General features: G+C 37.3%; 6 protein-coding genes and 1 long non-coding RNA gene across 7 annotated transcripts; 4 read left to right on the top strand and 3 right to left on the bottom strand.

Moving 5' to 3' along the window:
* Positions 1-1,950: 1,950 nt before the first annotated feature.
* LOC118434253 lies at positions 1,951-2,645 on the bottom strand. Its single transcript, XR_004833864.1, has 2 exons — positions 2,171-2,645; positions 1,951-2,072 (listed from the first exon to the last, which is right to left on the bottom strand). It is a non-coding gene; the product is annotated as an uncharacterized LOC118434253 (long non-coding RNA).
* On the top strand, positions 2,580-7,855 carry LOC110845190 (transcription factor mef2A). Its single transcript, XM_022091557.2, has 2 exons — positions 2,580-6,898; positions 7,052-7,855. Exons 1-2 carry the CDS (start codon positions 2,994-2,996, stop codon positions 7,242-7,244), a joined length of 4,098 nt encoding a protein of 1,365 aa, XP_021947249.2. The 5' UTR covers positions 2,580-2,993; the 3' UTR covers positions 7,245-7,855.
* On the bottom strand, positions 7,548-11,479 carry LOC110845186 (sphingosine-1-phosphate lyase). The gene is made up of 12 exons (XM_022091553.2): positions 11,249-11,479; positions 10,438-10,503; positions 10,158-10,353; positions 9,855-10,082; positions 9,582-9,790; positions 9,272-9,508; positions 8,992-9,201; positions 8,770-8,905; positions 8,589-8,691; positions 8,257-8,524; positions 8,118-8,173; positions 7,548-8,028 (listed from the first exon to the last, which is right to left on the bottom strand). Exons 2-12 carry the CDS (start codon positions 10,438-10,440, stop codon positions 7,890-7,892), a joined length of 1,785 nt encoding a protein of 594 aa, XP_021947245.1. The 5' UTR covers positions 10,441-10,503; positions 11,249-11,479; the 3' UTR covers positions 7,548-7,889.
* A 154-nt stretch (positions 11,480-11,633) lies between these two features.
* Positions 11,634-15,141, top strand: LOC110845191 (GTP-binding protein SAR1b). The gene is made up of 8 exons (XM_022091559.2): positions 11,634-11,934; positions 13,514-13,587; positions 13,668-13,713; positions 13,890-13,955; positions 14,023-14,151; positions 14,245-14,351; positions 14,450-14,554; positions 14,649-15,141. The coding sequence occupies exons 1-8, from the start codon at positions 11,892-11,894 to the stop codon at positions 14,658-14,660; spliced, it is 582 nt and encodes a 193-aa protein (XP_021947251.1). The 5' UTR covers positions 11,634-11,891; the 3' UTR covers positions 14,661-15,141.
* Positions 15,085-17,377, bottom strand: LOC110845188 (3-hydroxyisobutyryl-CoA hydrolase, mitochondrial). The gene is made up of 5 exons (XM_022091554.2): positions 17,124-17,377; positions 16,588-16,957; positions 16,265-16,513; positions 15,687-16,199; positions 15,085-15,591 (listed from the first exon to the last, which is right to left on the bottom strand). The coding sequence occupies exons 2-5, from the start codon at positions 16,916-16,918 to the stop codon at positions 15,461-15,463; spliced, it is 1,224 nt and encodes a 407-aa protein (XP_021947246.1). The 5' UTR covers positions 16,919-16,957; positions 17,124-17,377; the 3' UTR covers positions 15,085-15,460.
* Positions 17,378-17,437: 60 nt separating this feature from the next.
* LOC110845189 (UPF0602 protein C4orf47 homolog) lies at positions 17,438-19,557 on the top strand. Its single transcript, XM_035847237.1, has 12 exons — positions 17,438-17,636; positions 17,722-17,757; positions 17,826-18,003; positions 18,085-18,197; positions 18,285-18,417; positions 18,507-18,534; positions 18,621-18,659; positions 18,725-18,760; positions 18,836-18,973; positions 19,068-19,175; positions 19,247-19,275; positions 19,350-19,557. Exons 1-12 carry the CDS (start codon positions 17,564-17,566, stop codon positions 19,435-19,437), a joined length of 999 nt encoding a protein of 332 aa, XP_035703130.1. The 5' UTR covers positions 17,438-17,563; the 3' UTR covers positions 19,438-19,557.
* Positions 19,558-21,420: 1,863 nt separating this feature from the next.
* On the top strand, positions 21,421-22,785 carry LOC110842712 (serine/arginine repetitive matrix protein 5). The gene is made up of 4 exons (XM_022088501.2): positions 21,421-21,572; positions 21,700-21,881; positions 21,950-22,027; positions 22,105-22,785. The coding sequence occupies exons 1-4, from the start codon at positions 21,512-21,514 to the stop codon at positions 22,783-22,785; spliced, it is 1,002 nt and encodes a 333-aa protein (XP_021944193.1). The 5' UTR covers positions 21,421-21,511.
* The last annotated feature ends 3,357 nt before the right edge of the window (positions 22,786-26,142 follow it).

Here is a 26,142-nt window from a genome sequence, read left to right as displayed (position 1 = left end):
ATTTATTAATGAGCAGAGTTTATAGAGGTTGAAACCTATTTAACCAGTTATTTAAATAAAATACTATAAACTTATTTAACGGTTGACACCACTTTGTGTGCTCGGTTTCATTTAAAATGGGATAAAATTCAAACCTGAGATGAGATGAAGGGTACTACGCGTTGTAAAAAAAATATAGATCAGTAAAGCTTAAGACTTGCAGTTTTTATGTATTAAGCATACTAAAATTGTGCGTAGCGAAGTCGCTCCTTCATAAATTAATGATAAATCACTGTTAAATGGCTACTTTAAAAAAGGAATAAAATAAAATGTATAAAAAAAGTATATTTTGTAGCACCAAAAATAATAAGAGAGCGCACATTGACAACTCTGGGCAAAATTTCTTGTCAAAGCAAGTGACACAAATTCGGACAAAAATGACCCTAATGATATGATATGACGGCTTCATTCATCTCACCAAACTACACATGCTTTACACACGGTGAACACGTTGCATACTAAAAATACGTGTTGTGCAGTTGTCAAAAGAAAGAAATAAAGAAACTGAAGGTGGTCATTTATAAATTACACTTGAATTACCTGTGCAAAATTATATTTAAATCTCTTCATGCCAAGCAGCAGCAGGCAGCTCTCAAAACATCAATCTCCTCCTTTTGTATCTCCTACGATGGGATGATCTTCCAAGTTAATAATAAATAAGCAACCTTTAAAAAAATCGTTGTAAAGAAAGGAAAGGCAACCCTCGATCCATATTGGAACCGTCAGCAATTAGTAATACCACCAAAGAAAGGTATCCCCACGTATTAAAAGTGGATTCAAAATTAGAAACTGCACAGACCTGAATTAATTAATTGGCTATTGGTCATAAATAAGTACATAAATACACATGTGCAATTAATTATATATCACTCACTTGATCAGTAGCTAGCACATATTTTTTAATGAATGGTTAAGTGAAAAGGACATTTAACATGAGAATTTGTCTCTTATGTATCCATATAATTATTAAGCTTGTAATTATTTGCTGTCTCTTAGCCTTATCTCGTCGTCCCTTGTGATCTACACGGTTGGACGGACGGGATAAAAGCGATGACAATTATTATCACAGCTTTGCAAGTAATTTCTTCTTCTTCTGATTGCGGTTTGTTGTTTCTCGCTTTTTCCCTCTCTAATAATAAAAATAAGATTGAGGGGATCATCATGGAATTTAAGACGGTGATGTGGTGATAAAGATGATACAACGCGATTATTGAGTAGAAACTGTAAGCTTGTAATTTAGAAAACGAAATGAAATTATGAATCTGACGGATGAAACAAAAATCGCACACAAGTAAATGTTTCTCCCGAAGACGTGGCGTAGTAATAATTGGACATGGTTTTATTAAAAGTGAAATCTAGTGTTGAAAAATTCCTCTTTTGTTGAGCAGATGATGGTTAACCGTGAAACATGACAGTAGTAAAGTTGTTGTAAGTACATAATGGTGAGTGAGATGCATATGGATGGATGGATGGCAATACGGGAATGTGAGACATTTCTTCGTGGTTGGTAATACCAACTTGGTATTAATCTTTAAGAAAAAGTTTAAAAGTGGGCATTGACTTGCTGCTGGCATATTTAATTTGTATCGTTAGGTAAGTAAATGGCTGAATGATAAGTGAAAGAATTTGCTGATTTGATATGCAAAAAATATATTTCGCTTTTACATAAACTTTGGTTAAGCATCATCTCTTTCTTGGACTTTTCTTCTCTTCTGTTTTTGTTTGCAGCACAGATTGATGGTCACATGTAAATAAATAAAGTATGCGACAAAAAGACGCAAGTAAATTGAAAATATGACAATATTAGTCCAACTAAATAATAAGGTTTTAAGAAAATATACCAACCACAAAAAGAACGGAATAAGTGCAATGTCACTGGTTAAGATGACATGTGGATAGTCAAGTCACAAGTTCTGAATTGAATTAATTTTAATAGAGCTGACTTGATGATAAATAAATTATGAAAATTATTGTTATTACTTTCATTTAAAAAAAAATAATGAGAAATGTGGACGACTTTTCTGGAAGGTTTACTGTAAAAATAAGATTGAAATCACAAAGATAATGAAAATACTATGAATAAATAAATAAACAAATATATATAATTCTGAATACGAGACAAATAATTTACTTTCTTTCGAATCCCATTGTATTTCCCAATCCGTATTCATATGAATTCGCATCCAATCAAATCAAGGTCTTATTGTAATTGAAGCAATTGTGGGATTTCGTCTTATCATACGTGCATACACACCCCATACATATGAGCAAATTTGTTGTTGAAGGGATTTCAAATTTATTTCGTATTCATCCTCTTCATTGAGAGAATCTTGATTTTATTACGAGTCCTAACCGAAAGATGAGCATAGTTTAAATCAAATATTGAAAGACGTCATTCGATGCGCTATACATACATACGTTCGTTCTTTCGCTACCATTAATAACTTGCCTGCCTTTTACATAGCGTTGGTTGGTGGTAGTGGTAAAGTTAAGGAAAAATTAACGACGCTTGAAAACACTCACAAACTACGAAGCTCTTCTTCTTCTTTAAAATATGGTGAGAATGAAAAGCAAGGAGCGTATGAAGGGATGGGTATAGCATATTTCGAATATTTGAAAACAGAATCTCAGTCTGAATTTTAACTTTGACCGGTACATAACTTCATCTCTAATAATAAATAAAACTGAATCTGGCAAACGTGATGACATTGTCTTCCTGATTTCGATCTGCAATTGAAAGTTTGATAATAATAATAAAAGTGAAATATTAAATTATTAGTGGTCTGAAATTTTCAAAATTTGAGGCTTTTTAGTTTCTACGATGGGGTAAATACATGGAAATTTGCATATTCCTACAAAAATTCCAGATATTCGTGTTTAGTGAACTACACAAAATAAAGTGTTAAAGTGACTTCGATGTGAAACTAAATTTCTTGAAAATTTGTTACGAGTTTATGAAAATGGGTCTAAAAACATTTCGACTCAACCTCACAAAATCAAAGAGGCCATGGATTTGCCGTAAATTGGGGAAAACTTTTTCAGTGCAAAAAGTGATTTGTGTCATTCTATTGTTTATTAACAGTGTGCAATTATCCTCCACGAGCAGTGGAAATAGTAGTAACAGTAAAAATAACGAGCCATTATTATCATCCTCCTCCTCCTCTTTACTAATTAATGCCAGAACACCTCGAAGTATTGACGACAAATTTCGTGTTTTTAAATATGTAACGGAAGACGAGATTATAAATTCGGACGATAAAAAATCTCCTCTCCTCATAGAAAGTAAAACTAACCTTGTTTCTCCCCCTCATAAAATTACCCACGAGGGTGGTGAAACGTTAAAAAAGTCACACCAGGAAAACCCCGTTGTTCCCACCTCCTCAAAAACCAAAAAGAATAGGAAAAGCAAGGGTGTAATTGTTAATAAAAAAGTTGGAAATGGTAACACGAACAAGCTGGTTGACCCAGTGTTAAAATCGTCAAGTGCACCCACCGTGACCGATATCAGGTCACTGATTCCCAACTCCTTCTTTACGCAGGCTTCAGACCCACAAACCCACAACGTTGAGCAAGTCTTCTCACAACAACAAATGAATGTGCCTCATAAAAATCATCACCATAATCACGGCGATAATCTGCAAAAGCTCAGTAGTAGTCATCAACACCAAGAAAATGGAAATCACCATAAGAAGACGGACCATGCAAAAGCAGCAGATGGATCTCCTTCTGGGACAGCATCAGTAATGCAAACAAATCGCAATAATAATAATAAAAAGCGTTTGTTGGCCCAAAATAGAAATTCAAATAATAATGAAAGAAGGCACGATCCAAATTTAGAACGTGATGGTGAAATGAAAATGAATTCCTCTGTGAATGGTAACGAAACGAGTTTATCCTTGAATGAATCGGAACGGTCGAGACGTTCTCCGTTCGGCGCGACGACGACGACGAGGGGAGGAGGAGGAAACAATAGGATCATGCTGATGCATCAAAATCATATGCCAATCATGCACCAAAATGCGCAGAGAAGGATTTTGAACAATCAAAATCACAATGGGAATAACTTTGGTGTTAGAAAGACGAATTCTGGTGGATCTGGGAGTAAAAAGCAGAAAGTGCAGAATAATAATCGGGCCGCGTTGTATAATCGGAACCATAATCATCATCAGAATTACCAACAGTTTCCGGTCCAAGTCCCCGTACAACATCAATACATGCAGACAATGAACGGGTATAAACAAGTGCCTGTGGTAATGATGCAAAATAATAATAATAATGGGAATCGTGGCGGCGTTGCGGTCGTACAACGACAGAAAATGGACAATATTCTCCCCTCGCCATCCTCTGATTTTGTTCAGTACCAAACCATCATGGAAGAACCGACTTGGAATCACCCGATGTACCAGAGGTATAAAAAAGTTGCGAAAAATATGCAAAAGAAAGTTTCCGGGTTCGTATCGAGGCGTCCCAGCCAGGGACGAAGGGACGGTGGTGGTGGTTTCAGGTCCTCAGATTTTTCTAAAATTCCACCCATTCCACTCCCAAGACCGAGACCACCGGGACATAATGGTGGTCGTGGAGTGAGGTCACGACCGACAAATGGTCCCCCGCCACCTCCAGGAAGGTATTCATATCCAAAATCAGCTCAAAGTATTCAAGATATTTTAAACCACTTTCAATCTGATAACAATGACATCGATGTTGATGGACCCGGACCCAAAGGGGCTGGATCGAGATATCCCGTGCGGAATAAGAATAGCAATAATAATAGAAATCATCGAGACGACGGGCCCGCTTTAGTCACGGACCTTTCCGGTGAACTTAAAGACGTACGTTTCTCACTGCTCCGGGACATTAAAGAATTTGCAAAACGACCCATGACCATGGGCGATAATGATCATAATGATGACGGACCTCCAGAATCGGAACGCTATAAACACCATAAGGAAGATATCCCACAACTACGAAGTCCCCCAGTACCAAAACCACCACGCAGAATTGAAGAGCATGACGATGATGAGGATGGTCCGTGGAGAAATAAAAAGCACAAAAAATACGACTCTGACGACCGAGATGAAGATCCATTTTCTCCAGAGTACAACCACGAGTCAGGATTTGACGACATATTTAATCCAAAGCCTAAACCGGTCCGAGACATGGTCAATGGGAAGAAATCGTCAAGATTTCGTCAATCTCAATATCACGACCGTGACCGGGAGGAATCGAGAGAGAAAGAATATCACAGTACCCAGCACGCTAGTCGGAAGAAGGACCGTCCCACTACATCCAACGATAGGTTTCACGATTCCCCACATTACTACGACAAGAAGAAGCAGTCGTCATCGTCATTATCTCGTCATGACACAAATGACGAAGACAGCACGGAAAGACCATTTAAGGATGTACAATCATCCAGAGGACCATCATCACCCTTCTCGAGCAGTGTGGAAGTTGAGATTGACCGGAAACAGGATACTCGTATCAGAGGCAGAGATAGACATCGCCCGGCGGACCGTGGTGTCAAGAATCAAAATGGTGATGATCGAGATGGGGATAGAAGTTATCTGTCCAGTTATGAAATTGAGCGGACCCGTCGCCCTTCAAATTCAAAATCATCATCGGGACATCATCGACGAGATCGAGAATGGGAGCGAGATCACGACTACCCGAAAAGTATTCGAGACAAGTTACGAGATATCCAACATGATCCAACTTCCTCTATCGAGTATCCACCCCCATCGTCCCCCTACGCCAAAAAGTCGCCCTACGATTACGACACTGACACAAGATTAGACTACAACAAATACTCTCCTCCGACCGGACCATATAAAGAGAACAATAAACCCATCGTTCTCAAACGACCATACGAGTCATACCCAACGCTGCCCGATAACAAGGAAAAAAAGATGCAAAATCACGAATTTTGGAACAATTATGCATCCGCAACTGAAAAAACTCTGAATGGTTATTTCAATCCGGGCAATAATTTAGCACCCTCACTTTCACCACCGCATATGCCTCATCGGTACAATATTCCTCCTCATCAGCATCCCGCTCCTCCCACGATGCCCACAATGGGGTCTATGGCACTTAATCCGTACTTCAACTTGGCTGCGAGAGGTGTATTACCCACGGTGGGGGATCATCCTGAAGACATATTAGAAATCCATACAGGTCAACTGCGACCTCCGCCATCCTCCTACGGTCATCCAGACAACAGCATGCAGAAAGCGTATTTGGATTTGCTTCAGCAGAAAATGCATTCAGACGCGTCCCTCCTAAACAATCAAGTTCCATTGCCAATAATGCCTCCAAAAATTACAACGACTACTCGGAAAACACCAACCCCGATGCGAATGAAGATCCATATTTATCCCAACGAACAATCCGACCCTCCACCAGCACCAGCATCACCCTCGCAACAAGTAATAAATAACCAACCGACTTATCATCAACCCCCCACAACGAATAATATGAATGGTGGTGGTGGGTCTCATCCATCCGCCGGATATTATTCTCCTTCGTCGGGTGGGTCGTCGAGTTACTCGTCCAACACGGTCCCACTTTTGTCGCCACGATACCCCCAGAAAGTTGGGGGCATCACGTACAATGACAACAGGAATTTACACCTCGGTCCAGGTCCCGGGCCTGGAGTTCGACCTGGGCAACAGCAGGGCATGAACCATCATCACCACCATAATAATGACGACGGGCAAAGTTCTGGGGACAAAAATAACAACAACAATAAGAATTTAGTCTTGCACCTTCACGTTCATCGCAGAAACGACATGGGACCCGTCGAATTGGAGGCAGAAGCGTCCGACCATTTCATGTCGACGGACAAACCTATTAATTACAAGTACGTGCAATTAGATGATTCTTATTAATTTTATTGTGGTTGTAGTCTCACCGATTCGTTGCGCATTTTCACTTTTTAAGTATTTATAAACCATAACTCATTCATATGCATGGCACGATCACCACTATATTTTTTATGGCTTTTTTATTGCAGAGAAATTTATGAAGACTCCAACAATCAAGACCTCTCGAATCATGCAAGTGCCAACAACAATAATAATAACGAGCAGCCCGAAGGTGACAAAAGCGTGTCGATGGAGGTACCAATTCACGACGATAAGATTGATGATGTCTTACATACGTTACTCCAGCTTCGGAACCCGTCCAGAAAGAAGAGAAGGAAGTAGGAGACTCCGAAATCCGATAGCCAATACCAATTATTATTTTTTTAATAGGTGGATAACTTGGTATGTTCTTAATAGTCATAAAATTGGTGAATGGTGCCTTTGGTTGTAAAGCCTTCGATATCACTAATATTCAGTTAAGAAACCGTTTGTTTGGTCCATTTGATATGTATAAGTTACAATTAGTAATTATGAAGTCTGCCTATGTATTTTTTCTGTTATGAGTGCTTTGCTATTCTGTGTTGTAATAACTGTAAATAACAAAATGAAAATAATAAATAATTCGTTCATTAATATACCAATTTATGTATGGAACTAGAACTCGTTTATTCAAATTTTTATGAAGTGTATAACTGCATCTTGATTTAATGCTCTCATTCAATGCAGCGATATAATAAGAATAGGAATGATTAAAGTAAGTCAAATGTGACATGATACATACTACTAACTAAATATTTAAATAGACACTTTAGGTAACTAACTATGTATAGGTCTTATCTTTGAACTAGAACGATTATCACATGAATAAGTGATTTAATATGCTTTACAAACTTTGCAATTGCAAATCAAAAATAATTCATTAGAGAAAATAAGTTTGTCATCATAAATAAAAAGCATAGATTTTTAGTTTGAGCACTTTTATTATCACTATTTTGTTCCCTTTTTACCTTTTCCTCGCTTGTCACTCCCTTTCTTAACTTTGTTGTCAGTTTGACTACCGTTTGCCAATTGTGGGCAAGATGAATTAAAATCTGTTTCGTATAAAGCGTCCATGTATATTGCAGTTCTGCAAATTTAAACGTTTATGTACATTTCAACTCTTAACCAATATTCTTCATTTGTTTAAATATCTATTTGCTTATGCATTAGGCTTACATTTCAGTGATGATGGATCGATCAGGAACTGTTTGGCTGGTTCCGTATATTGCAGCCTACAAAATTTCATTGATTAATAACATAGATAAATAGAACATACATGTACGCAACAAATCCCATGATTTGGTTGATGACTTACTTGGCCAGTAGAAGGAGCATTTGGATCTTTCATGATTTCAGCCACAGTCGTTTCTACGTCTTTTACAAATCTTTCAGCAACGCCAGGCTCAGTTTGGCAGTACGTCAAACAAAAATGGATGCTGGACGGAAATTGAAGGGCGTTCATACTCCAACCTTTTTTAGTAAGGGCCTCTTGCAAACGGTAAATGTCAAAGTGCTTTGAAGCAAGAGCAATCACGCTGACTTGTGGGCTGCCCATTACATAAACTCCAGGCACTTTCCTTAGTCTGCAAAACGAGAAAAAACAAATTGCAATAAAATAAGATAACAATGCAGATTTAATTCGTATACCTCTGTTCGATCCAACGTGACGTGGTAACAATTTTCTTGGTAGTTTCGATATAACCAGCCATACCAAAATACATAAGGGTTGCCCAACATCCAGCAATGATGGCTAATAACATTGAAAATATAAAATCTCTTGCGCTATTACAAACAATGTATCTTCTTTAAAGTGGTAATTAATAAATACCCCCGGGACGAGATCCAGCAAGAGTTGGGGATGCGTACAAACCACCTGGCCAATCAGGAGTAACAAAGTATTGGTAGTGCTTGAATTTCTTTTCACTAAACAGCAACACTGAAGATCCTTTTGGAGCGAATCCATACTATTGTTGTAACGAAATGATGTCATTCATAACTCATCATATATTACAGAATTAGCAAATAAATACATGTATTTAATAAGACTAACCTTGTGGGTATCTGCAGAAATGCTGGTAATTCCACGTAGTTTGAAATCAAAGTCAGGAATTGAAAACCCAGCACTTGGCATGAATGCAAGTAAAAATCCTCCAAGGCAAGCGTCCGTATGGACCGGAATGTTATATTTCACTCCCATTTCTGCTATGGCTGCCATATTGTCGATGCAACCGTGGGGAAAAGCAGGTGCAGAGCCGACGAGCTGACGGAATAAAGTTGTTCACAATTTATTTTTTAAACATTAAAACCCTAGCATTTAAATGAGAAAGTACCATCACGGTATTTTTCGTAATCATCTTTCTCATCGCATTAATGTCGACGGTACAACTACTCTCAACAAGAGGGACGTGTTTAATCCCAATATTCAGTAGCATAGCTGCTTTGTCAAATGCTGCATGAGCAGTGACGGGGACCAATATTTCAGGGTGAAGGATACCACGTTCTTTCATTGCGTAATCTCGATAAGCTTTCACTGCTAGGATTATCGATTCAGTACCTCCGGAGGTCACCTTAAATTAAAACAATCATACAAAAATAAAAGATTGGTTTAAATTTGAACTCGATGATTAATTGCTACCCTACCGTCCCGCAGGTATCACTATCTCCATGAAACAGGTCAGCGGATATCCTGACAATTTCACTCTCCATTTTACATACTCCAGGGAATACGTCAGGATGAAGGGGATTGGTCCAGGTCGACATTTGATAAACTTTAGCGTTCAGTTCAGTCAAGTCCTTGCCTCCGTGATACACAGTTCCCGAAACAGCTCCCTCGTCCCATTTATAATGACCTAAAAAAATAATGTGTATTCCTTTATGAATAACCTTGAAGATTATATGCAAATGATTGGTTACCTAATTCAAGATATTCAGCCACCATGTTGATAATATCTTGACGATCGAGACCATCACATGGAATTTTTGTGATAAAGGAAATCTCCTGTTTATCCCCTCTGAAGAGGTCCGCCATACCGGCTTCAATTTCTTCCTTTGTCTTGGAAATCTCTTTGGCAATCTGCCTCCGCACGAATGGAATTGTCTTGACGGCTTTGAAGAATGTTCGCTTTACTCCAGCAACGGTTCCTAAAAAACACCAACATTTAATAAATCAAAGTTGGCTATAATAATTTTACAATTTTGATTTGGTTGACGAGTTACCATCTCTAGGAATCCTACTGGCAAAATAGTGGATTCCATGAATGATAATGGCAGTTCCGCCAATTAATATGACCGGTTCGTAGGGCAGCCATCGATTAATGGTATCCTTTATGTTGACCAATCTGTCTCCAATTGCTATAACGAATCCAGGCGTTCCTCCAGAAGCCACGGTAGAGTAGGGAGAAACACAGTCGGCCTACGAATTCAATCTTTGATTAAATAAATGTACAAATTCGTGTTGCAAATAATATTAAAATTGTGTAATGAAATAAAATCATACCATTTCAAGTCAGATTTTTGAGACTATTTCGAGCATACAAAAATGTCACCTTACTCGGCTCCTGTCCTGAATAAAAAAGAAAGAAAACTTGAACATGGTGAAAAATAATAATTTATCATCTCGTCATTAGTGAAATATCATCATCATATTCGTGATACACTTGAGTTCTGAGGCCACGTCGGGTAAGATAATATTGACACACATCTATTCCTGATAAGAACTACATGTCACATGTCACCCAGAGAGAAACTTGTAATTTAACTTTTGATTGTCAACCGGTGGTTGAGAATATCCTGTCCGTCGGGTTAAATTAAAGAAGGTCATATTCACGTCACGTGACGGATGTTTGCCGAGTGAAAGAAGGATGAGATAATAATTTATAAATCAGACTGATTCAGTGCTAAATTATTGTTTAACATAAATGAATGATGACGATACAATTAAAAATTATTAAGAACGCCTAATTAGTCATTTAACATTTACTCATTTCTTAAAAATAGATCATTACTAGTACCACCACGAGACCGAACTTCGAACTCTATCCAACCACTAACAAAGCAACCCTTCACCTTAATAGTCAGCAGTTTATCATCAATTATTTGAACAATGCAGAAAGATAAGATAACACGATGTACTCTTCATTTCTTCGCCTTTCATTGCTTCCACATATATTTGTTACCGACTACAACATTATAATTCATAACCAAAATTAACGATACATATTAAACTATTACGCAACATGTATGTATAATAAATAACATCTTAAAAACTATTAATATTTTAACAAAACAAGATGTCAAACATGACGAACCTTAAATTAAATTAAAGTCAAATTCCACTCCGTCCACTCCACCACCACTGCGACCACTGCTCCTTCTCCCATAGCAATTAAGTAACCACCCCAATTTACAAACAATGGCACAGCATAAAAAATTATTTTTTAAAGAGCAAAATATTCCAGGAAATGTTGAAAAATACGGTTTTCACAGAAATATTGATCACCCATCCGCGCACAATTTCATCAAATTTGGTCACATGTGGGCTGCCTAACTTGTGAGAATTTTCGTCCCAGAGTCCAATTTGCCAGCCTGCAGCCTTCCTCGCGCTGGTGAAGTGGTGGTGGTGCTGCTTACGTCACTTCTGACTACGTGTACCGTACACTGAGTTGGTATATGGGAAATTCAGTGTCATTCAGAATCTGCATGTCGAACGACGAGTAAACTTTCTTCGTCCATAATATTTAGTTAACTGCTCCATTTAGTTAGGTTAGTGGTTGGTAAATTAAACAAGGTGACGTCGTGAAGAAAGAAAGTGACGACGTGGAGGAAGAAGCAAAAAATAAGGGGAAAACTTCCGTCGAGCAAAATTGGAAAGTGGAGCGACCAAAAAATCAAAAGAGTGATTAGTAGTAATTCGTAAAATTAGTTAAAATTCCTAAATTTATTACACAAACCATGTTTTTATGGGACTGGTTCACCGGAGTGTTGGGGTATTTGGGTAAGTGAAAAGTTTTACTTTATTTTAAAATTGTGATAAATCTAGAAAAAATAGATGTCAATGAAAATAGAAAGTAACGGTTGACCATGAATTTGGCGAGTGAATGAATTGCACGTAATACTTATGATGGTTAATGAAATTAGGGGAATTATGCAAGTCTCTTAATTGAAGGTTAAAAGGGAAAGTATTATTCTTCATTGTTTTAGGCAAAGTGTCCACATTTATGTAATTTTTAACACCGGAACCTAGAGCACTTTTATTCCCGGAAGAGACTCAATTATTAGATTTTCTTGATGGAATTTATTAATTCTATGAAATTTGCCATGTGTCATGTCAGTAAATTACAGCTGAACAAGTGTTTGCGAGATTAACGCCAGTTATTAGGTTTTATAACGGAAAGGTTATGTGGCAGAACATTAGATTGCATTAAGTAGGATCAATTTAGCGTGGATATGTTTCTTAATTGAAAATGAGTGGAGACAAATTTTAACAAATCGCATATATGTGTCATTGAAGTGTTTTTATGAGGCATTTTATAAGACATTCCATTCACTTCTTTAACCATGCAATAATACGCTCGTCATCGTCATCACAAGTATAATATCGTCATCATCAGCTTGTTTTTTTGTTCCATTGGCTGACCACTTGTCATTGTGGTTCCACGTGGTCACTTTTTTGCACAGTGTTGTCCAGCCAGTCATCATCATCACACCAATATGCCTGCATGCATATTAAGAACTCACTTTAACGTGAATGATGGGTCTGTCCGGGTTTGAAAATAATTGCATCAGTTTAATCATTACTTCTCGTCGTACCGAATAACGTATAAAAAATGCCCTTCAACTTAAACTCGACTCTTTCATGTTCATCGGATATGCTTTATATTCAGGATGGACATTATTGGCAATTGTCCCGGTTCCTTTTTGATGATGTGATTTTTTTTAGGTTTTCGAAAATTTTATTGTGTAACAGACTTGGATGCAAAATTTCGAGAAATGCGACTTTGAATTTGAGGAAATCGCAGTAGTTGATTAAAGGACGTGGCAGGGTTAGTTGACTGGTATTATCTATGCAATTGATTGAATAGTGTGGAGTTAAAAAACCTTGATTTTGGCACTGACTTGCATTTTCTGAGAGTAAAATGTTGGTTATTTGTGCACATAGATTTGCGTATAATAATACTCATCATAGTTGTGCCTCATCGGATATGCTACATGTGTTGTATGCAAATGTACTTTTAACGTTGGGCTCTTTAAATGTGGAAAACAGACTAGTAAATACTTCGTTTATATGGGTTTGTTAGTGTTGATGATTACACAAGTAAACCTCAAATATTCGCATCACGCGAGACGAGACTGACCATATACACTATATATCCGAGGAGAAATGCATTTTATTGGCAGTATCATACACATTGATTTAGAATGCAAAGTTCATATGATAATATTGAGTGTGTCGCAATCATTGTTTGTTTCGAAACCAATGGATCGATTCCTCTACACGATATGAATGATGTCCGTTAAATTAGTAATAATATGCCATTAGGTAATTGTTTTCATTTTGCATGTTGTTTTTATAGGTCTATGGAAGAAATCGGGAAAACTACTTTTCCTAGGCTTAGATAATGCTGGGAAAACCACACTCCTTCACATGGTAAGTGCCATTCTAGGTCACCATATACATATGAATAGTGGTACGATAGCTCCCTAAAATTATTAATCTTTTTATTTTAGCTAAAAGATGATCGAATGGCTCAACATGTGCCTACTCTTCATCCAAGTAAGTCCCGTTCTGTCACGATACGATAATGTTGACCTTTTCGCATGTTTGTGCTTGATTTCAGGCTTAATTGATCTATTACACTAATTGTTTTCTGTTTCATTTGTTTATGAGTGGTGGGGTTGTCTACGACCTCCGCAATTATGATTAGCTAATTTGTTTGTTTTCGTTTTCAGCTTCAGAAGAGTTGTCCATAGGGAACATGAGATTTACCACTTTTGATTTGGGTGGCCATCATCAAGGTACATAAAAATATGCAAATAAAAATAACGACACAGTACTCAACTGAAGTTAATTGATTTTTCTTAGCTCGAAGAGTTTGGAAAGACTACTTCCCAGCCGTAGATGCGATCGTCTTTCTTATCGACGCATTTGATCGACCCAGATTCGGAGAGTCACTGGCAGAGCTGAATTCTTTGTTGACAGACGAGCAGTTGGGTTAGTTACCATTATACTTTAAACATATTCTTTAAATTAATGACCCATTTTTTGTTTAATATTAATTGCAACTATTTTACTTAACATTTACAGCCAATTGTCCTGTTCTCATTCTGGGCAATAAAATCGATCGTCCAGGAGCAGCATCTGAAGAGGAAATCAGGAATACATTTGGCCTTTATGGCCAAACCACAGGAAAAGTGAGTATTGTTAATAGTTTTTTTTCAAAGATAACAATACCAACTTAAAATCAAAGTTGTCAACTAATAATCAAACTGTAAATGCTTTTTTTTTCTAGGGTAAAGTTGCAAGATCCGATTTGCCAGGACGTCCACTGGAGCTTTTCATGTGCTCCGTATTAAAACGTCAAGGATATGGAGAAGGTTTTCGATGGCTAGCGCAGGTAAAACCCAGGTTTTCATTACCAATATTGGCTAGCCCAATTTATAAATACTATTTTATACTAATTTTTACATTAAAAACATTTGTTAATTCAGTATATAGACTGATCGTCACTTAAGTTAAACTCACAAATTACTACACCAATTTCCTCCGCGCCGCCAGACCCAACAATAAGTAAAAATGAAAATATCTACATCATCACCATCATCATCCGAAATATCAACTCATAAAGAAGATTCAAGACACATGAATTATAATAATAGTAAAACAACGGCCGTACATGTACGTTGTTCAACTGTTATATGACAAATTTAAAGTTTAAAACTAGTAAACAAAACGAACGGATGTGATCTTAAAAGATCATCGTTGTCACCACCATCTTCGAAAAATCGTGTCAGTGTTCTTATTACTCTTCAGTTTACACAACCATTTTGAGAAAATTTTAAGTCATTGTGTTATCAAATCATATATTATCTATATTAAATTTGTCCCAAATATCTCCTCCCCCTCCCCCTATAAGTCAACAACAAGTTAAAAGAAAGTAAATTTATTCGGTCATCTAAAAATACATAATATTCTGTGCAGCACGCATTATTATATTTTACTCGTGTTTGATTGCATAACCAGCAACTTTTAGTTTATTTTTTTCTCGCTGTTTCCTATAGTTTAGATTATTAGATTCATCACCACCACCAGAGACGACACACTATACTGCTATTAAGGATAAATAAGTCTTTTTGATCGAATACAATAATTTCCAACACGGACAAATAAAAATTGTAAATACTGAATTTTAACAAGTAGAATTTTGAATTTCATTAATCAAACTAGTATATAACCAAAAATAGGAGGCATCTCTGATTCTCTCGTAACTTAAACCAGACATGGCATGAAAGTGAAATACTAATTATAAAGCCAATTCTCTGTCGGAAGGAAGTTCTGAAAAATATTTATCGACAGTGGCATTCGTCACACCTTCCAATGTATTGGGTTTCCACTTTGGATTCTGGTCCTTGTCCACTAACAATGCTCGTACTCCTGGGAAAAAATAACCAACAGAAATCAAAAATTGACAAATTAATAAATTAATAAATACATAAAAATAGATTCATATGTTGTGCATATGTATTTACCTTCTATAAAGTCATGGTCTTCGCAGCACCTCTGAGTCAGTCTGTACTCTATTTGCAAACATTCTTGAAGGTCTAGGGTAGCACCAACTTCTAAGAGTTTTAACGATATTTTAAGCGACGTGGGGGACATTTTTCCTAAATTTTCCGCAGTCTTCTTTCCCCACTCGGACCCACTCTTGTTCAAATTGGAAATAATTTCTTCAACAGATCCAGCATTGAAGAATTTGTTAATGTCCACCATGTGGGGGTCGAGACTGAAGGGTTTTTTGATGTCGGGGCATTGGTCATGGTATTTTTTGAGGACCTGCTCAATATCTTGAGGTTTATGAGAATCCAAACTGATTAGGTCTTGTTCCAGCATGGGGAGCATATTGCTTTGACACATGTGGGTCGCAACGCCAGCTTTGAACGTGTCCCCGCCTTTGAGCCGATATCCCGTGAGGGCCAAATAGAGACCTAACTTGCCCCCCAGTCGAGGTAGGAAATAACTCCCTCCGACATCGGGAAAAAGTCCTATGGGAGTGAGAACATAATAGTTTTAAAATCTGAGAATATTTTAACTACTATAAATTACTCGCCTATGGCAGTTTCCGGCATGGCAAACATCGTTCTCTCTGTGGCGACACGATAAGGTCCATGAACCGAGAGACCCACCCCACCACCCATCGTAATCCCATCGATGAGAGCAATATATGGAACGGTCAACGTACCGATCAGGTTATTCAGGAAATATTCTCTTTTGAAAAACTCTTTATATAAATTAGATCCTTCTTTGGCTGAATCGGTAACAGATTTGATGTCACCTCCGGCACAGAATGCTTTGCCTCCTAATAAGATCATTTTAAAGCAAGTTATAATAACTTCACTAATAAATTCATAAAACATAAATTTGTAAATTAACCTTCAGCCTTAATAATTACGAACTGTTTATTCGCCGATTCCCATTCCTTCAAAACGGGAAAAATTGACTCGATCATACTTAAGTTGAGAGCATTGAGGGCTTTCGGCCTATTCAAAGTGATGACCCCTTTCCCCTTAATTTCTTCAAAAATGACTTCCCCCTCAGACCTCGTGGCCTTTTGTGTTTGCTCCCTTGACGACATTTTGCAGCTTGAAGAAATTTGGCGAGACCGGAAACTGCTGCAAGAAGGCAAGTGACCAGCGAATAAGGATCCCGTACTCGTTGTGGTGGTCAAGTACAAGCGGTACACTGATCGCCTGATTTTATTCATTTCTGTCGTTGAGGGAGGACGAATACGAGTAAGTCAATCCTGTAATTTTGTATAACCAAATTATTTTAGTAAATATCCACTGTATTATTCAGAAATTATAGAAATAATACATAATAATAATAATAAATGCAGACCAAATAGAATAGACTGCAAAATTGATTAGAACAAACAACAAAATGGTTGAAAAAATAATTATGGCAAGTACCCGATGATATGATGATGATTGATCTCTTATCAGGATAGGTTAAAGGTCACCCTCTGCTTTATTTTAGCACTGTTTAGATTAGTGTAGTTATTACCAGTTTAAACCCAAGTTATTTGCACTTGAATTTTAGTAGTTATTTTGTTCAGAAGAATCCGGTATCATTTAATTATGACTTGATGTAGTTGATACTTACAAACTTACAAATTGTAAGTTACAATAAATTCGTATAATTAAATAGTACAATTTCTGCAAACTTTGGTAAACTGGAGAGAAGATGAACTTGAATGAAACAAACTCCGCTGGAGAGACTCAATGCCAAGCATGATTATTCAGTTTCATTTTCATGCAAACGCTAGATTCTGTACCGGAATTTTGAAGAAATTAAAAACTAAAGCAATTTAAATTACTTTAATGCAAAATTTCAGGAAAAATTTTGAAAAATGTCGTGGAATACGGAAGTTGTGGAGCGTACGGACTTGGAGCGTGTTGGACAGTTTGTTGACGGGCCTTACGGTAAAAAAGATAATTATATCAGTGTTAAGTTAAATACTTATCTTTGATAACCATCCATGAAATAACGGTCATGTTAACTTTGTAGACACTGATGTCACCCTATTTCGGCCTGATATCCAAGGTAAGAAAAACTAAGGAATTTGATACGTACCATTTTATGAGAATTCTGACCACGTTTCTTTTTAATAGCGTTGATGGGAAGGGACCCCGACGTGAAGGAAGATCCCTTACGACTCGACGGTCCATTTCCAATTCTTCCGGGTCACAAGTTGAAAGCAGCAACTAATGATTGGACATTTTCACCCTTCCTGTATTTATGGGAGGAAGAACCGTACGAAGACCCTGGAGCGTGGAGGAGGCGATACAAGTAAAGTTAACTGATGACCTAATTAATTATCTTGTTGACTAATTATGTTTGAATAAATGTGTTGTAACAATATATCAATAGAGCCGAACAAAAAGAAAAGGATATCAGTACCGACCCATTTATTTCAAGCTTTGGAAGCAAGACGATGAACGGTCTGGGGACATACTACGGAACATTCATCAAAGAGATGGAATGTATGTACATAGACATGGACGAATTTATTCCGAATAATTAATTTAAATTATACCAATATAATTATAACTTTCTTAAATAATTGTTAGCATTTAGTCCTGAAGCTAACGAAGTTACGGACGACAGACTCAAAGGAATTGCCAATTTTTTAACCAGCCCTGGAAAGAAGGGGACCGGATATGGCTACCTGGACATTACGATAAATAAATATCCAGAGAATATGTAATGAAAACTAATTTCATGTAGAGAAAAAGTTGCAAAATTTTCTAATTTGAACTTTTATTCAATTAAATTGTTGACTAATCTACTAGGGAAGATCCGTTGTATGATTTGACCGAGGTATATTTTAACAATTAAATTAAACATAGTACAACATAGAAATTAAAATTACTATATTATACTGGTTCTAATCATTTAATTGCCAGGCACGTCGCCTGATGCGTGAAGAATTCGAAGCTGCAATGGTAAAATAGTGCATAATACCACAAAATTCTAACTTTCACCGACTTTCACAATGTTTAATATATAGGTTGGAGAAAAGTGGGTCCCTACGGCACATCCTGGCGTAATATTTTTTTAAAGAATTTACTAAATATATTTTTTTGCGAGTACATATATAATCGCATTTTTTGGAAATTAGAATTTCTTTGACCCAAATCCTTTCCGAGACAGTAATGATCCTGAGGGTACGATTGAAACGTATGACTGGGACAGGCTAATTCCTCCTTCCGGTTTTGAAGATATTACTCCTTGGGTTCCAAACAACCACACTAAAAAGGTATTTTTTTGTACAAATATACATAGATTTTTTAATTAAACTGCACTATTTAACGCAACTTTCACCAACATTCATTCCGTGTATAACTTTCCAGATTAACGGAAATAAAGATGTGATCTCTCCACTCGAGAGATTCCCGTCTTACGATCCTAGTGATGAGTACCAAGCCATTCCTCCCAACATTTTCAGACAATTGGATCCCGTAATCATGCAAATTGTCAAAATTGTATTATATTTAGAAATACAATATTTGGTTTAATATTTTTTTTACAGAGCCCGGAATTGGCCCCTTGGAAAGCACAGTATGAAATTACAAACTAATTGCTGATAATCTTAATTCGTGTTTATAATTTTTGTTGGAAAATTTATTTTATAGATTTGGAAATCGCAAACGCCAGCAACGGTCCGTAATTCAGTACAACATTAACCTGTGGGTGAACCCTATGACTTTTCATCTTGTTTGAAGTCTTTGAAGAGCATTTCCAATTTTTTCTGTAACATTTTTTGTACGTTTTGTAACTTTACTATGAAACAAATTCACGGTGTGCCAAATCTATTTGTAAATTAAAGCTATTTTACACTGATCATCAGTTCATAAAATGTTTACTAGCACCAGCAGTTTATTTGAATGGCAAATATTCAGCAGAAATTACCGATCATAAAGTTCAACTTCTTATATCATTTTATAGCAATACCCAGACTTCACGTATGGTCGAAATTTCTAATTGTCGTCGTGGTGACCATTTTGATAAAAAAACCTACTTCAAGCAACTTTGCGGGGCCTTTTAAGAAGGCAATACTCACGGAAAGCCGTAATGAACGACTTGCATATACATAATACGTACTACCAAGTGCAAATTGTTATGTCCAATGCATAAATTAATGTAGCGGTCTCAGTTTATTGAATTTAAAAAAATTACGGTATCACGAGAAAACCCATAAAATTCTCTACAAGATATACCCATTGGCTTTCCTAATTGTTTGCTGATCGGTCATTTTGGCACACTATGGGTAACAAAAAATTTCGGAACATGGTTTCTGATAGACAATTACATTGGCATTTAGATAAAAATAGTACAACTGTCAACAAATAGTATAACTGCGAATAATTTTTTTTTCACCGAATGTATTGGACATAACATATTGCAAGGTATGTAATTTTGTGCTCTGGACGTCCGTCCTTCCGGTTCGTCTGCCACCACGATAACTCTCGACAAAATAAAAAAAAACTTTAGGTCAAAAAGGTCACGTAGCGGCTCCTTGCTGAACTTCGTTTTGGACAATTGCATTTGGATAAAAAATATCCAAACCCAATGTTGATACGACTTTTGGTTATCTCACAATAAAGGGATATGTGTAAAAGATATAATGGGTCCCTCATAGGTATACCCTTGACATACGGATTTTTTTGCACGCATTTTTTGCATTGTTTGGACGTATGTACTTCACTAGCTGTTATTATAATTTATCAAAATTTAAATACAAATGTTTCAGGGGGTCCATAGCAAAAAAAGGTTCTCAGGGTCATTCTGTTTGCGCTTAGCTAACTTTTAATTTCAAATTCTTTAATGAGAAGCCACTAATTGTAAGTATTACTGTGCCGGATTTCATCAATTTCATCAAGCAATTTCTAAAAATCGGTATGGATCACCCCATAGGGTCGCTCCAGATAAAAATTTTACCAATTTCATTTCATATTGTTCCATTAAGGCACATTTGCAACCTCTCTACCAAATTTCAGTTCGATATGACGATTTTGAAAAATCAATATGGGTCACCCCATAGGTCCCTCAAGATGAAAATTTTTCCAACATAAATTCATTTTTTTCTGTTACAATCCATTAGCAACCTTTGTACAAAATTTCAGCTTCCTACGACAAATTTTAGAAATCCGTGGGGTTACCCTATCGGGTCTCCAAGTTGAAAATTTCTGAAACTCCACTCCAATTTAAACGCTTTGAGGTCAGTCGCAATCTTCATACAAGAATTACCGAAAATTATTACTATAGATATTTCTCAAACTACGAATATTTTACTTGCACAGCACTTACATAATTTAACCTGCTCTAAAGGTGCTCGGTAGTTAAGGGCAACGCATTTGGATAGAAATGACCCCCACCGGCCAACCACTTGACCGATCATACCCATCTTCGAACTCATCCTTACATTTTACCCGAAGATGAAGTTTGCAAAATTTCAATTCGATAGCTTTTGTATAAAGAGAGTTATCGTGCCTACAGACGGACGGACAGATGGACGGACAGACAGACATCTTGACAAATCTATAAGGCCATCTTAAAAGGCCTAAAAATCGGATTCCGGGCAATCGTGATTTTTACACAAATCCAGAAATGGACTCGCCACCATGGCAACGCAGGTGGACCCCTGAAAAAAAATCAAAGTCATTCCAAGTTTCTTTTTGGACCTGACAAAACGTGCAACGCGTTGCTACTCTCGACCATTCGTAAAAAAGCATTCTTCCAATCGTAACAAAAATCAAATTGATCTTTAGTGAAACAACAAAGTGAATTTAACAAAATGGTGGAGAACAACAACTCTGAAAATCAAGGGGAAGATGAACCAGCAGCTCCCCGACGCAGTAAGTACCTTGCTTCTTATTTTTGATAACTTTCTCAAATAAAATGAATAAAGAGAAAGAAGGGAACTGAATTTCATGTCAAATTTGGTTCAAGTCTGACGTTTGTTAATGTCAAATTTCTCTTCAGATCCGCATCGTGCTGCGCGAGACAAGCCACAAGTGACTGGTGAAGGGGGCGAGGGGGGGCCTGCTGCTGCCGGAACGTCTAAAAAGCGGCGAAGTAGCAAAAAACGTGCAGATGCTGGAAAGAAGAAAAGGGCTCCCAAGAAGGCTGCTGCAGGGAAAAAGAGGAAGCACCAACCATCAAAGGTCAGTTCAGTGATGTGTTAGACCTTTAACCAAATGTATGTTTTTCACAGTGTAAAGTTTCATTCTAGATCGCTGATGAACCCGCTGGAGATGCTGGCGATGCAGTGCCAGGTGATGAAGGGACTGCCAAACGAGGCAAGAGAAAGGTAATTTGTCAAGATTTTTGGTCATGATTTGACAATAAAACTAATGATACGACGATGCCTTTCATTTTATGTTATAGTCAAGCTCCCAAACCAGCAAAAAGAAACATAAATCCCCAGCTCAGAAGAAGAAGAAGCATTCACAAAGTCAGGCCGGAAAAAAGAAGCGAAGTCATTCTCAAGCCGGTGCAGGAAAACATCGCCGAAGCAAGAGTGGGGCTGAGAAAAAGAAACGAAGTCACACTGCAGCTCGGGTACAAAAGAAAAAGCGGAGCCATTCTCAGGCCGGCGCAGGAAAAAAGAAACGAAGTCAAGTTAGGGTACTAAACGGGAACCCACGTGAATGGCACCGACGCAAAAGTGGAGCTGAAAAGAAGAAGCGAAGTCACACTGCAGCTCGGGGGCAAAAGAAGAAGTCTCAAGCCGCCGTAGGGAAACGTCGCCGAAGCAAAAGCAGTGGGGCCGAGAAAAAGAAGCGGACCCACACCCAAGCTCGTGTACAAAAAAAACGAAGTCACACTGCAGCTCGGTCCACTGCTGGACGTCGTGGGAGGAGTTCCGGTGCCCAAGCTGGGAAGAAACGCAAGCATTCAGCTCCCAAATCTACGGCTGCGAAAAAACGCAAGCTTTCGCCATCGAAATCCGCCGCTGGAAAAAAGCGACGCCCCGCGCCCAAGGCAGTGGCTGAAAAGAAACGCAAACACGCCCCGAAAGTGCAAGCCGACAAGAAGAAGCATGCTGCAGCCGGCAAGAAACGTTGATATGTTCCTTCTTAGGTAATTATTTGTATTCCAAGAAAAGTTCAAAATAAAAATAACAATTAGATTAATCGATTTTGATATTTATTTTCCAATATTTATAGAATGTGAAAACTGCTTCAATCTACAAACCTGATATAAACGCAGTCAATATGTCATCCAATAAGTAATATACGTAAATCTTACCTTTCCCAAAATTGTGTAATCTGATTTATGTATAACATAATGTAAAATTCCGTACGTATGTAACTCAAAAAATGAATTGGATGGATTAAGAGTTAACTATATTTTATGTTAAACCAATCCTCATAAATCACATAGTGGCGAAACTGATGAACTCGGTGGGGTAAAAAGTTCGCAAGTTTCGGTGGGAATTTTAAATTTTTTGCAAAAAACTGCAAATATCATCTGGATTTGTTTATGTTTTTAGTGGTTTCCAGTGGGAAGAGTATGTGTGGTGGGAACTTGCCACCACACATACTCTATGACGAGATGAGACGAATCAGGAAAAGTGGCATAATTTTGACCATATCCGTTGCTATTACGAGCTTGAACGTGCACTTATAAATGTGGAATTTTTTGAATTACAATTAGTATTAGTTGCGCAACAAATGACTATCGGGCTTTAAGGAATAAATATAATAGTTTAATTTATATTAATTAATTTACATCATACTTTTTTCGTTTGAAGATTCTTTGATTAAGGGTGGGATGACGAACTTTTTTTACAGTTAAAAAAACCTTGTTAGCAACAAAAATATAATGCACTGCGGCATTGTAAAATCGTCAAAATTTCATTAGAGTATCATCTAAAAGAAAAGCAAGGCAATACTGATCATATTGGTGAACGATATTTTTTATTTATAAATTCGAAATGATCAAAATACGAAGAGCAAAATATAAGTGTTGGGGGGAAAACGGATACGCCAAGTTAAAATAGTCTAATTACTCGTCCTCGGGGGTTTTTTCTTTCTACTTTTTTCAGCCTTTTCGATTTCATTTTGGCGATAAAAAGGTTGTCGAAATCTCATATTTCTCTCGTATCTTGAATTGACACGTTCTGGATATCACCAATATCCAATCGATAAAATTTTTCGAGTTTCTCGTACATTTTTGCCATTATAGGTGTGGTTTCTGATGCAAATATTCTCTCACACCAAAAATCTGTAGAAGGTGAAGTTTCATCTTCATTATTGAAATCTACGACAAAATCGCACCAATTTCTCTTCGTGCAATATAGTTGGAGCACAATTTGGTAGAAATATTTATGCTTCCGTTTTAGTCTGATTTTTTTCATAGATGAGAATTCCAAGAATTTGTCATTCTTTCTTGAGACAACCTCTTTTGCAGGGACCGCTGGGAATTTTATTTCTAGTATTCCGTCAGACCCTACGAATCCGTCTGGGGATGAAGCAAAAATGCCGTTATCTACAGAGACAACAAGTCCACAATTTCTGACTGATAATCCAGTTTCTTCGAAATATCTTTTTCTATCCAATGGTTCTAATCTCAGTCCTCTTGCTCGATGATCATCAGTTTTGAATTCCAAAGGTTTTGCCGAGATAAATCAATCCAAATCTTTGGATGCTGATTTCTTCCTAGAGCTTTGGTCACGCCTGCTAGCCAAAATGGTCCAAACTGATAGGCAAATAGTGCTGACAAAACTCTGATCTCATATCCATTTTTTTGAGAGACGTTCAGTCTTTTTCCTTGCAAAAATTTTGAGACTTGCGCCATAAATCCTTCACATAGATTACTATTCTTATTTTGAATTAGTCGACCAGATTTGTTTGCAAGATTTTCACATGCTTTTTTAATTTCTTGCCAGATCAGCAAGAGAACGGTATCGTCAGGTTCGTCCTTTTGTCCACAAAAGTACTCCTTGCATTTATGGTGCGAGCCGAAGACATGGTTTGGAATGTTGATGATGTCTTCACGTAGTGTTAGTGATGTGGTTGGTACTTCGTCGTATTGGTGTTCATGATTATAAATTATTGCTGATGCTGCTGCAGTCGCAATTCTTTCGATTTTGGGTTTTAGAATTTTTCTAAGTTCAAGTTTGTGTTTCGTATTGTTTGAACTTTCAATAAGTGGTTTTTTTACATTCTTCAGTGCATGGTTGACACATTCGAATTTTCGGACCATAATATTGGGATACTGGACACGGTTCAGAATTTCATGATAAACTGAAGAGTCGCCATCTCCAATAACATTTTGATAAACCAGACCATGAAATTCAATGCTTTTGTTGAAACCCTCAACTATAATTTCGGACTCCATACTTTTGGGAGGATCTGGAATATTTTGTGCATACGTGAGTAGTAGTAATTTGGGAGATTAAATCCATCGCACATTGTCTGCAATATTTGTTCCTTGTCCCAATCCACAATACTAATTTGGTGTCCTCTTCAATTATGACTGCCATTCCAGTGTTTGAATCATGACCGTGACCGTAGGTTCTTTTTGACCACGATCCGTCTACAACAACGTTCACAGCAGGCATCTCCTTTCCAGCGACGATGACAAGATATCCCCTTTCTATAGCCAACTTCTTCACATATTCCCCGTTCTGTTTTAAAATACAATTTTGTGCATTTTTGAATTTGAGAAGCATTTCCGATTCTGTAACTTGAAATTGGTGAAAGCTGGGGATTTTTAATTGCAATGCGGTGAATAAAACTTCCATTTGCTGATAGTTCGACCCAGAAAGAAATAACCCCCAAGCAAATGCTTCGTTAGTGTCCTTCGGTAGTGTAGGTGAATGTTTCCTCGCATTTTTTGCATTGAATGTAGAGCATGGAAGTACGCTTCTCAACAAGTCCTAAACGTCCGGTGCAGGCTTGCCGATGGTGTGCGGATAGGGACATGAGTTCATTGATGTCAGTTTTTTTGACAACTATATTTTGATGAATATATTCTGGACGAGCAACTGCATCTTTGCGTCGCTTTTTCATTGCCCGTTTTGTTGTCCTCTTTAAATATTTTGATGAATGTTTCCGGGAAGATCCAGCTTTATGATTTCCCATGGTCTTCAAATATTTGAGGTTTCCTGACCCCAAGGATAAATATTACACAAGTTTCAATATTTCTGCCGATTTTAATATCAGATAATACTCACCCAAGAATTTTATATGAGAACTATCAGCAAACATGAAATATTTTCAAGAAAACTGAAAGAAGGAACCTGTCTTTTTGTTATTTTATGACGTCATTTTCTAAGCATAGCAACAACCCAACATGACTTTTTGGGGAAACGTTCTCCACCCCAATACGGGATAAAATTACTTGAAAATATGTTTGTTGAAAAGATCATGAGTGGGTGGGGCGGGAGTGATGGCATGTCCTTCAGTGAATTTCTCT

The sequence above is a fragment of the Folsomia candida genome, unplaced genomic scaffold, assembly GCF_002217175.1.
Source record: "Folsomia candida strain VU population unplaced genomic scaffold, ASM221717v1 Fcan01_Sc002, whole genome shotgun sequence".
NCBI classification, from domain to species: Eukaryota; Metazoa; Arthropoda; class Collembola; order Entomobryomorpha; family Isotomidae; genus Folsomia; species Folsomia candida.
Note: the sequence above shows the minus strand (reverse complement) of the source record. Positions and strands in the feature narration are given on the sequence as shown.